This window comes from Diabrotica undecimpunctata, chromosome 3 (genome assembly GCF_040954645.1).
Source record: "Diabrotica undecimpunctata isolate CICGRU chromosome 3, icDiaUnde3, whole genome shotgun sequence".
NCBI classification, from domain to species: domain Eukaryota; kingdom Metazoa; phylum Arthropoda; class Insecta; order Coleoptera; family Chrysomelidae; genus Diabrotica; species Diabrotica undecimpunctata.
The window spans coordinates 49606063-49619801 of NC_092805.1; the positions used below are offsets into that span (position 1 = coordinate 49606063).

At 29.9% G+C, this 13739-nt stretch overlaps 1 protein-coding gene across 2 annotated transcripts in view; it reads left to right on the top strand.

The window, feature by feature from the left end:
• The window catches only part of LOC140435584 (odorant receptor Or2-like), a 95186-nt gene extending 92243 nt beyond the window's left edge, over positions 1-2943 (top strand). For both annotated transcript variants that reach the window (XM_072524331.1, XM_072524330.1), the window contains one exon: positions 651-2943. In XM_072524331.1, the coding sequence (XP_072380432.1) occupies positions 651-722 (72 nt within the window). In that variant the 3' untranslated portion in view covers positions 723-2943. The remainder of the gene's footprint in view (positions 1-650) is intronic.
• Positions 2944-13739: the final 10796 nt, after the last annotated feature.

Consider the following 13739-nt stretch of genomic DNA (forward strand, 5'->3'; position numbering starts at 1 on the left):
CAAAGTTCGTCATATTTATCCCCATTTAGATAACAAACAACAATTTTACCTACAATTATAAATTTCCTACAAACTATTAACATGCTAATCATGCTACAAATTCTTAAGAACTAACAGAGAAATATAATTTCTAAATTCTACCCTATTGTCTTTATTCACTGTACAAGTCCATTTGGAAAACCCGGTCGTATTGTTCAATTCACTACGTTCACTCAAATATATTTTACAAAGAAAATAATTTATGCATACCTTAAATTTTGTTTACTACAGGTAATCCAAAGATAATGGACTTTCATTTCTTTGAAATGTCTTTCATAGTTTATCAGTTGAAATATTTTGAATTATTATATTTTATAATTTGAAGTATATTAAAAGCTAACCAATATTATTTTTAATTTTACATAGCATAACAACTCTCCAGGATATCTTGAAAATTTATTTAGATGGTCTATTTAGTAATTTTAATTTTATCTTTGGTGGATAAAATGAATCATAACATATATATATATATATATATATATATATATATATATATATATATATATATATATATATATATATAAATATATATTTATATATATATATATATATATATATACATAAATAATTATTATTTGACTTTATTTAAAAATTATTCGTGTAATTTTTAGATATGTAGAATGGTATTTTCCTACTATATGTTTTTGAATACAATGAATGAAAGGACATTAACTAGGACATAAAACTAATTTCGCATTCACACTACTAGTTTGGAACATTCATCACATCAGCACAAAAAGTACAAAATGTAGAAAATGGTAAATCCATGGACGTATAAACATAGATGGACCCAGCAATAAGATACCTTAAACACACACTGTTTTGAAGCTTCGATATTCCTGGACAAGAGGGTAAAGGGGAGTAAAACGGGTATCGATAGACTGTGATACTTCCTCAATGAGCATAAGCGTGCTTGAATTTTTACTCGCGCGGATAATTATTCAGACGTTAATAATTGGAAGTAGTAATAATGTATAAAAACACGTTTTTATAGAAAAAATAAAATACAATTTTATTTGCTTTAAAATTAATACAATAAAATATAGTTGAGCTCAAGTTAATTTTTTAATAGGTATAAAATAATCCTACGATAAAAAAAAAACAATTAAAAAATATACATTTGTCAAATTTAAGTACATACCTATATTTATTGATAATGTGTTAAAACATATTTTTTCAAATTGTGACAAATTTGTTTTAATACAATATCAATAGATTCCACGTAGTAAGGGTTTCTGCTACAAAATTATTTATTGATCATTCCAAAGCTCTTGCTGGCATTTGACATAAAATTATTTGCAAATATACCTACTTGTTAAAAAGTAGGCGTGAAAATGTATAAATTATTGGAAAGCTATTTACTGAACAGAAATATTAAAGTCAAAATAGTAAATAGACATAATAGAAGACGTTGGTATAGAAATAAATTTTTATTGATTGCGAAATAAAACAGTCTTAGTAAGAACGCTTCTTGTGCGCATGGTGTTGGCATCTAAAGTAGTCCTCGTTTCATGATGAATTCCAATTTTAAAATATTTCTCAAGAACCAATTTTAAAAGTTGCATAGAGTGACCATCGATTGCATCTTCATCATACATATGGTCACCAAAATGCTCATAGATTGATTTTGGGACATTTTGTATGGTTTTATTAATCAAAATATTCATAAGGTTTTTAACTAGTCTGTTGTAGATATTTATAGTTTTATTAAAAAATCTGAAATATTTTTCAGCTTCCTTACAAGTTTAAATAACCAAAAAGGATGCTTTTGAAAGGGTTTTTTATACTGTTTTCTCTGTTGAAGTTTAGAGTAGAGTAAGTTTCATCATTAATCAATATTATTTGGAAACCTACATAGAAAAATAAAGTTAAAAATAAAGAGTTTTGTTCATTTCACTAATTTATTGTTAATTCATGAGAAATATTAAATTAAAAAGCTACTAAACAGATCTTTTTAATCAGATGATGTCTACTTACAATTTAAAATGTCTATACTAATTTCATGAACTAATATCTTGTTCAATACATTAATTAATATGAATAAACCCAATGGTACGCCTATGAAAGACATATTTTAAAATGTAAACACACAGGCTTCCTCAGTTCCTCATCTTAAATAATGTAAACAAACAGTACTTAAAAATTAAATGAGACATTGGGATGTAAATATTTCGTTTTTTTTTGCAAATGCAAAACTGTAGCTCCATTATTATAATCTGTTTATTTCACTATTTACAATATCACTTAAAATACAGCCAAAATATCGAAAAACAACTTTTCCTCATCTTGGGTAAAAAGTAAACAAACATGGACATGACATGGAACAGCATTTGAAGTTTGACGTAGAGCCATAAGACAGAGAAATGTAAACACCGTTGCCATTAATAAATAGGTTTCAGTGCTTCTACATATAAAATAATTGGTTGATATCTGTTATGCGCTATTATTAAATGATATGCACACTATGTGCACATTTGATGTTTTAATTACAATTAAATATATTAATATAAGTAATAAATTATTATTTTGGTTTGATAGCACATGTAGAGTATAAAATAAATATAGTAATATTTTCAGCGATACGTGAATAAGATATTTTAATAAAAAAATGTGACAACATTTGAAGGTGCTGAGAATGTGACCTAGTCAAATAATTTTTGGCTTCACATTTTTATGTAAATAACTGAGTCCATCTGTGTTTATACGTCCATGGGTAAATCTAACAACAGTTTTTTCGACCTGGTCTACAATGGGACGAGAGTATGAATCATCGTATTATCTTTCAAAGTGTGTGGAACACTCTAAACCATTGACTTTTGGTTAAGTTTTAAAATGTATTGCTTGTAGGGACAATTGTAATAAAATATTTGAAAATTATTATATTTAATAAAGGCTTTAGTTTGATTGTTGTTTTTATTAACCTTTCCGTGTGATTTATATTTTAAAAGTAATATAAATGTACAAGGAATCTGTATCAGAAGATGTAAAAGACTCATATTTAAGAAAAATATATATTTAATAGGTAAGAACTTTAATATTGGATTTGGTACACCCCAAAAGAATGCCTGCTCTACCTGTATAAGATTGACAGAAAAAATTAAACAAGCATGTGATGGTGCTAAAAACAAGAACATATTACAGAGAAATGAGTTCACTTGTTCAAAATACAAGCTTTTTACAAATATATTAAAGAAACAGACAAGAATGTTTCCATGAGAACAAATACCAACAGAGTCAACGAAATGTATTCTCATATTATTTTACGAAGGAGGTGTATAGCAGGTGATCCAATTAAGTAAGCTCAGCAGGTTACCATAGACTAAATGCCACGAATTTTGGAGAAGCAAAGATATTATGGTTGATAGCAGATGGATGTGGAGGCCAAAATAAAAATAAGACTGTGTATGATTTACAAATTGTTCCATATGACTAGGACATCTATTGAAAAAGTAGAATTAATATTCCCTGTGGTTGGTCACTCTTTTATGCCTCCTAATGAGCTAGCAGGTTTCATTGAGAGAGATATAAGAAAAAAATACTATTATTTTACCCGCGAAATATATGAGTGTTTTCAAACAATTTGCAAGCGTAATTAATGTTGAAAAATATGTGCCTGTGTACGACTGGAAAAATGTCCCGGAAACTTATACCAAACGTCCTAGTACATGACACTTTTAATTTAATCCAGCAAAACCTTTCATATTTACTAAATTTCAGCGAAGAAATATATTAGTGCAAGGAGAAGTAATTTACAAAGTAGAACTCGGTACACCTAAAAGAGTACCTAACAACCGCTAATATTAAACCAACAGTAATCCAACCTCGATTAGTGGTTTTGGATCCATTAAAATTAAAGGATGTCGATATTTTGTTAAAAAATATTACGGGGAAACTGGAAGGAAGATAAAAGACTACGTTATTTTGGAAATATCATAAACCCATCTGTTTTGTGTAAAACTTAGAGGTCGCTGCTTAAACGAAAATAGCAAATATTAGTTGTGAATAAATTTCAAGAATATAGCTAGGGCTGGCTAATAGCTGGCTTTGCTCATTACTGTTATCTGTACAAAGAATAAGACTTACCTCTGAAATATTGGTGTATTAATCGTAGCCAGTGGAGTAGAGTTTTATTTGCCGTCGCGACGCTCGGCCGAGGCACAAATAAGAAAGCAACCGATCAACTGGATGCGTTTCGTTCGCTATCTCAATAAGAAGTGTTTCTTGAGATGGTTAGAAAAATTCTCTGACTGTTCTTATTCTTAAGTGGTTGGTCTATGGGAGAAGTGCTCCCCCATAAACCAGCGCTATTGTATGGCGCTTTTGAATGGCGATAATCTAACTTAACGATCAGTGCAATATGATATTTTACAGCGGTTTCTACGGTTTGCAAGAAAGTGACCAAAAATAACAAAGAAAATTCGATTCTTTGAACTTAAAACCAGACTTGTGTTTAAGCCAGTTTAACAATGAGATTTTACTAAAATAAGTAGTTAGAATATACCATTAAATAAGATCATATAATACAGTAAAAAAATAGAAAAATATTAAATATAAAATATGAAAACAAAGACTAAATACTTTCCCAAACACCATTAAATCCTTAAACTTCTGAGAGCAATACACCAAATGGGAACTGGGCCTTAGACAATTTATAACTGTCTTTAATTTTATCTATATTTTATATCCACACACATAATTTTATCGCCCTTAAATAATAATAATTGTTATAATACAATATCCCATTATCAGATTTAGACACTACTTGAAATCAAAAACAGCAGTGTCCACTACGGTTGGTTTCATAACCGAAAAACTCCAAATTTGACTATTAAACTCGGAAATCTCCATTGTTTTTTTCACAAATTTTTGATTTAATTTTTACTTAAACAGGTTACAGCAACAAAAATTATTAAAGTAATAATAATAATAATAATAATAATAATAATAAATGTCTTTATTAACAACAGATTAAATTTTCTTTACAATGAAATATAATATCAGTAGGGCGAGATTCAGTTTGTGCAACAGCGGCACACAACTGCTCTTCCACCTAACCCCCCGAAAATAGGATAGATAGACTATATCTAAATAATGAAATTGTATTTACAATAAAACATAAAAATATTAAGTACATATTAAATTTATAAATTATAAACTATTTACTTTTTTTTCATTCTTAAATTTTTAAATTACTGTTCAGCTAACAACTGCTCATAAATTAATCTCTTGAACTTGACTCTAGACAGATTTTTAATGTTGTAGGACAAACTGTTAATATTGCAAGCAATTGAATATGAAAATGAACGTTTAAAAAAGGATGTTGTATGTTTAGGTAAAGTGAGGGTATTCTTGTGTCTAAGATTAAGATTATGAACGTCCGTCCTATAAGTTATTCGATTGTACAGGTATGGTGGAACTCTCTCTTGAATGATTTTATGGTAAAAACATAAAGCATGGAGTTTCCGACGATTTTTCACATTTAGCCACTTGACTACAGTAAAAACATGACTTATCCTTTGAAATTTCCTGATGCCAAAAATCAAACGCAAACAAGAATTTTGAAATTTCTGTATTCTCCATGAATCAAATTCAGCGAGACACGCATTGTAAAGCACGTCACAATAATTTAATTTTGATAATACCAGAGCATTACATAATAATGACTTTGTGGCCCTGCTTAATAAATTGCGGCTTTGATACAGTAATTTTAAAACGGCGTAAGCTCGTTGTAAACAAATACTTACATGATATGTAAACCTTAAATCTTCGTCGAACCAAACCCCAAGGCTTTTAATCTTTTTGTTAAAAATTAAATTGTCATTTCCTAAGATAATTCGATTGGCATAATTCTCTAAAAATATTTTCCTATGGAGATTCCTCCCAAAAATGATACCCTGAGTTTTTGATGTATTCAATTTTAAACAATGATTTTGAGAAAAAATCTGCAGCTGAAGAAGGTCATGATTTATTGCATTTACCGCTTGATCACACTCATTTGGATAAAATGACATATAGAGTTGGGTATCGTCTGCAAAATAATGTTGTGAACAGGACAAAAACACAGAAGGAAAATTAGATGTGTATATAGAGAATAAAATTGGACCTAATATAGATCCTTGAGGCACACCAGTATTAAGATCTAGAAATGAAGAAATATTTTGATTAAGTTTTACTGCTTGACATCTATTAGAAAGATAGGATTTCATTAGATCAACTGCTCTGGCTTCTAGACCAATATATTTTAAAATAGAGAATAACAAATTATGGTTAGTTGTATCAAAAGCTTTTGAGTAGTCTAGAAGAATTAGAATTGATATTTTGTTTTGGTCATAGGCTCTAAAAATATTATCTGTAATATTTAATAAGGACCTAAAACCGGACTGCATCATAGGGATTATGTTATGTTATTTTTTAAATGCGTTTGTAACTGAATATCAATCACCTTTTCCAAAATTTTAGATAATGTAGGCAGTACACTTACTGGTCTTAATTCATTCATGCTTTCTGTATTTTTAGTCTTCGATAACGGAATAACATGTGCCCGTTTCCATTTAGTGGGAAAAATTGAATTTGTTAAGCAAAAGTTAATGATATGATATGTGATATACGGTAGAAGAAAGGGAATACACAGTTGAAGCGTTAATATGTTAATACCATCATCACCAATAGCTTTACTTTTAATATTATTAATAATATGTAAAATATTAAGTTCAGATACTGTTTTAAAGGTAAGAGAAGAACTGAGGGAATACTTAAAGTTATTTTCATAGAATATTTGTGTATCAATGTTTGCTTTCATGTTTGGTATGACTTCAATAAAGTGTTTATTTATCTCATTTGCATTCCACACGTTTTTAATTTCAAAGTTATTTTTGATTTTGCAATTATTTACGAAATATTTTAAATTATTCCACATATGTTTAGAAGATAATCAGAAGTAAATTCAGTGTTATGATCTATTAGCAAAATAAAATGATTTAAAATGACAATATTGATATTTGTTGACGTCTAAAGACCTAACAATACAACAATAATTAACGAAAATAATGAGTACACAAAAGAGATTAAGGCAAGAATAGGACAGGCAAGAAATTCTTTCAACAAACTTAAAAAAGTACTCTACAGCAGAGACATTTCAATTTCTTTATAAGATAAGACTTCTGAGGTGCTACGTGTTCTCCGTATTATTTTATGGGTTGGAGGCTTGGACATTAAAGAAAGATATTTCGGACAGATTTCGGCCTTCGAGTTATGGGCCTACAAAAGGATATTAAGAATAAGTTGGGTAGATAGAGTTACAAATGTCGAGGTGTTGAGAAGAAAGGGAAAAGATAAAAAGGTTTTAAATACAATTAAAGTCGGAAAACTGCAATATTTGGGACATTTCATGAGGGTCAAGAGTTATAACTGGCTGCAATTGATAATACAAGGAAGAATACAGGGTAGAAGGAGTCACGGAAGAAGACGCATCTCCTGGTTAAACAATTTGAGAGCTTGGTTTAACTGCACTTCTGCTGACCTCTTTAGAGCAGCGGCGTCGAAAGTGCGAATTGCCATGATGGTTGCCAACCTTCTTTGAGGAGATGGCACATGAAGAAGAAGAAGAAGAAGAAGAGGCCAAACAAAGCGATTATTTTTTTTTACATTGTTGCATGTCTTTGTAGGCTTAAAAAGGACATGAGTAATATATAAATATGTCCAATTAGTGTTAAATATGGCGGGATAAATAAATCCACTCAGTAAAGAAAAAACTTTTATTTAAAATTAAACAAGGTACATTACACAAATAAATCAAATGTAGTTATTGGTTGTGGCAAATGATCTCTGATCTCCAATGTGGCAATTATATTTCTGTTGTTTTTTACATTTAATTTAAAATAATAGCCACACATAGGTCCAAGAAAACAAAAGGTTTTAATCAGATTAGATGTATCGAAAATAAAAATAATAAAATACCATTTAGTTTATAAAAAGGGAGTCAAAAAGCGATAGAAAAAAGCGGTACTTTGACAGTTAATAAATGAAGAATTTGACAATAAAAAATGTTGAGATATTAACAGGAATGCACAATTTTCAAAGTTCCTCGCGAATTTTTACGATTTAAATAGGTAGTAAGTACTAAACACACAAATTCTATTCAGTTTTACACAAAACGTCGTTCAGTTCGTCTTTCGTGTAGTGTGTGAATCTAATCAACAAATTAGTCAGATAGTTAGGTACTCTATAAAGTATACATTAAATGCGGTAAGTAAATTGGAAAATTATTATGAATAATACTTCGTACGGGGACAATTCCCCGTCTGTGAAGGATCCCCTAGAGAGTGATGTCACAGAGAATAACATGGAAATAGGTAACAAATCTTTTAATTTAAATAATAAATATAATTCCACAGAGATTGGACCACACTATATTATTGTAGAACCTTGAGATTTAAATACTCGATTATCAACAGAGAAAGTTGGTCACTATTTATTTAAAAATTTATTCTGCAAAAAAGACATTATCGATATTAAGTTAGTTGGTAAAAACAAAGTAAAAATTATATTTAAAACTTATAGTATTGTAAATTTAATTTTAGGACATCAATTATTGTGAAGATAATAATTTAGTTTTTTACATTCCTAACTTCTTTAAACATAAAAAAGCTATTATTAGAGAAGTGGACACCTTTTTGGATGAAAAATACATATTAGAAAATATCGAAAGCGATAAAAAAGTTGTTGACCTTAAAAGAATGAAATGTAAAATTATTGATTCTGATAATGAGGTACAGTTTATACCATGACAAATGGTCGTTGTAACATTTATAGGAAATAACCTGCCACAGTTTGTAAATAATAATTTAGTAACATTCGTTGTTAAACCTTACATTTACCCGATCGTGCAGTATTTTAAGTATTTCCGCAATGTCATACAGCTAAATACTGCAAAAGCACAATAATTAAATGTAAAAAATTTGGACAAATCGATCATCACAAAGAAGATGCCGAATGCACTTATATCAATTATTGTATATATTGTGAAAAACATTACCATCAATATGTATCAAAAGAATGTCCAAAATATCAGGAACAATTTAAGATTAAAAAAATTCGGTCTGAATAAAATGTATTCTTAAAGGAAGCCGAAGTTTTAATAAAGAATCCATCTAACTCCAAGATTGATACAAATAATAAATTCGAGTTTTTATAAAACCTACAAAATTTTCCCGAGTTAAATAGTAATACCAACCTTAATGACTATCCTACCACAAGTACTAAAAACTGGATACCATGTCCCCCTGTCCAACAACCTAAAAAGCAAAAAACAGTCTCTCCCGTTTCCGCAAATAAATCTCCCCCTTTCCAAATTAAAAATATAAATTCAAATTTTATTATTCCTAATCCCCACAGGGAATCTTTTCAATCATATAAAGAAAAATTAGAAATACAAATCTTACAAAAACTCCTAAATATTTTTGAAAATCTGTTTAAAAAATTTAATTTAGTAATCCCAAACCAATAAATACTACAAGAGACAAACAGAATTAAGAACAATTTTAGGTACAATACACTACAGTGACGATAATTTTTATTAAATGATAAATATAAAGCAATGGAATTGTAACTCAATTAATAAAAATAAACGCAATCTCTTCAATTTTCTCAACGAATCAACAGCTAAGTTTGGCATAATATTTTTAAATGAAACTTTGCTATCTTAAAATAGAATATTAAATTTACCAGGTATAATACGTGTAGATAGATCAGATGGATAGTGAGGCATTTCTATACTTATAAAAGATTGTTTAGTTTTTAATGAAATTCCAATCCGCAAAAATTTCCATTCTCAAATAGAAGTTTGTGCAGCGTATATCAATGACCTTAAAATTTCCTTAGTCTGTATTTATACACTTCCCAAAATACAAGTAACTAAAAATGAATGGACTAATTTTTTTTCACAGCTGCAGGATGGCGATTTTAATTGTCATCACACTCACTTGGATCTACTTATATTAGATAGCACTCAACGAAATCGATTGGTAGATGCCATCGACAATACTAACATGATTATTCTAAATGATGGACGACCGACCAAGATAGGCAGACCAAATGAAAGACTTTCCATTATTGATCTCACTTTAGTTTCTCTAAGTCTCGTTAGCTTTTCAGAATGGAATCCTATTAACGATACTCTTGGATATAATCATTTTTCTTTTCATATCATACTATCTTGAGAATACACTCCCACTAATAATCATACTTGCCACAAAATGGATTAAATCTTCAGCTAACTGGATCCTTTTTCGAAACCTCATGGAATCACAATTTGATAAAAATTATCATTAAATAGTTGTAAAATATAATATAATAGTTTTAAAAAAACACCAAATCTCATATGGAGAGATAACGAATGAACTATTATTGTTAAAAACAGTCTCCTATAAGATATTTAAAAACAACACAAACTTAAACAAGAGCAGCAGCTATGCTGGAAAAATTTTATTAATAAATTAAATAAGAAATACCTTAATCTCAAAAATTTAGAGCTTCATAAAAGAAATATCTAACAAAAATTCAACTTTCAAAAAACAGATTATCTCTGAAGAACTAATAAACCAAATTTTTGATATTGTAGCACCTAGCTTTGTATCAAATATGCTTAAAGGATTTAAAGTGAATACTGTAAATCACTATATGGATACGCATTTTGGCATTGACGAACTAAGAGCTGCAATTAACACTTCTAGATATACTGGTCATAATTTTATTACATATGATATCATTAAAACCTAAGAGAGATAGAAACTTAGCTTCTTCCTATCGTCCTACATCCTTACTATCGTGTATAACTAAAACGTTTGAAACAATGATAAAAACAAGACTAGAGTGGTATCTCGAGTACAATACTCTTTTACCTATTACTTAATATGGTTTTAGGAGAGTATATGGTACGTTGGATGCAGTAACACATTTAGTTAATGACATTCAAATAGCATTCCTTATAATAAGTATCTTACTTGCATATTTCTTGATATAAAAGGGGCTTATGACTCTGTTAACCTAAATATACTTAAACAAACGAAAAAAAAAATAGTTGATATTGTTTTGAGTGAAATGACTGCTCTAAATATATTAAAATTATATTTCTCTAGATTAAAATCTCACTGAAATGAGGATATCGGTCAAGGAGATATAAAAAATGAAAAAACTATTTCAATCTTTTAATAGAAAACGTTTCGTGCAGTATTTCTGCACTTCTTCAGTTCTAATGATTGTAAAGTCATATATAGATGTCAAACAATGTCAAATGCATATGTTGAGGTGTTACAAAATACATTTAATAAATACAATAAAAATTACAGTTAAAAAAACCCATTTAGAGTTTTTTAAATTTATACAAACATTAAACAGTCATAAAGTCATAAAAATGTCACAATATGTTAACAAGAACAGTATAATATAATACAATAATTCTATTCTATCGCTGATGTACAATATATCGAAACATGAAGCCAGGAGAAAAAGTAACTTGTTTTAATTGAGCTTAGTGAAACAATTTGAAAAAAAAAATATTTTTATTGAAAAAAGCATGAAAAATTAGTTTTATTGTTAAAGACACCATATATAATTAAAAAAAGCGCCTATTTTTGTCAGATAGGGATCTACTACTCCGAAGAGCAAAACAAAAAATAATATGGCTTGGGAGACAGTCTTTCTACGAAAAATCACATAGATGACAAATATATGTTTAGAGGACAGAATAGAAGAGTCAACTTATTTATAAATCTAATTAAAAAGAAAGTTGGAAATAAAAAGTACCGATGACCATTGTTGGGGAACCTAGAATTAGTGAATATTAATTAATTATTATTTTTCGCACAAAGACTGTTTCCCAAGCCATATTATTTTTTGTTTTGCTCTTCGGAGTAGTAGATCCATATCTGACAAAATAGGCGCTTTTTTTAATTGCATTGGTGTCTCTAACAATAAAGTTAACTTTCCATGCTTTTTTCAATGAAAATATTTTTCAAATTGATTCACTAAGCTCAATCAAAACAAGTTACTTTTTCTCCTGGCTTCATGTTTCGATATATTGTACATCAGCGATATAATAGAACTATTGTATTATATTATACTGTTCTTGTTAACAATGACTTTTTAATGTTTGTATAAATTTAAAAAACTCTGAATGGGTTTTTTTAACTGTAACTTTTATTGTATATATTAAATGTATTTAAATGCATATGTAAACACCTCAACATATGCATTTAACATTGTTTGACATCTATATATGACTTTACAATTATTAGAACTGAAGAATTGTAGAAATACTCCACGAAACGTTTTCTATTAAAAGATTAAAATAGTTTTTTCATTTTTTATTTCTTCTTGACCGATATCCTCATTTCAGTGAGATTTTAATCTCACTCACATTGTGTGTTTAAATTTAGACGGTCGTACTCCTTTCAATATATATATATATACTCAGTGACATTAGAAGTGTTACACCAGGAAGGAGTAATTTCTGGAACTTCATTTTTTGGCAACAGAATAACTATATTTAGAACATGCTATGATAACAATACCAATGGTTTATCTCTTCTACTTTTTGTAAAAATAAAGTTTTATCTTCTAAATTTTTTTCTGAGAGACCGACTTGTGAAAACCGGTTCGTATAGAAATTTTTAGTTATTGTTCCTCAGTCTAATTGTATTCAGTGTAAGCAAATGCCTCGAGTTCGAATAAACCATAATTACCACCATTTTAGCGATTTTGACAGAGGTAGAATTATTGCGTATAAAGATATGGGTTTGTCGTATCGCGAAATTGGCCGTCGTGGTAATTGTACGGCAATGACGGCTATGCGTGTCTGTCGTGTGTGGACAAACTAAGGTAGAGGAACACGAAGAAGACCAACTGGTCAATCAAGTCGTACCACAGAGCGTCAAGATAAGTGCTTTAGATTACTGGCTCTGCGAGACCGTTTTGCTACTGCGCGTCAAATTGCTGACCAATGGTTTGGAGTACTACGTAGACCTGTTAGTATGCGTACACTATACCGTCGTATTCGAGCCTTTGGACTGGTTTCATTCCGCCCATGACTAGTGCTTCCTTAGATTACGGACCACGGTCATCAACGTTTGAATTAGTGCAGAGAACGGCAGCATTGGGTAGCAGAATGGCGTAATGTAGCATTCAGCGATGAATCACGATTCTGTTTAGGAATGCATAATGATCGTAGGATGGTAAGACGCCGCCGTGGAGAACGACGAGATATCGGGTTTGCTGTTGAGAGGCATGTATACAGGACAGTTGGAGTAATGGTTTGGGGGGCTATTGCCTATGGTAACCGATCACCATTTGTGTTTATTCAAGGCAATATCACAGCTGCGCGTTATGTTGAAGACATCTTACAAACCAGTTTACTGCCTTATCTCGACGGCCGTCGGGACGTCCTTTTTCAGCAACACAACGTGCGTCCCCATATTGCTCATCAAACTATGGACTTTTTCCAAGAAGCTGGCGTTAATGTGTTGCCACGGCCGCCCCGTATTCTGGATTTAAATCCTATCGAACATGTATGGGATATGATGGGAAGGAGACTGTCCACTTTGCACCATCCTGCACAGACTCTGGCACAGTTAATACATGAAGTTTAAGTTGCTTGGAACGAGGTGTCACAAGCAGACATTGAACATCTCATTTTGTCCATGCCT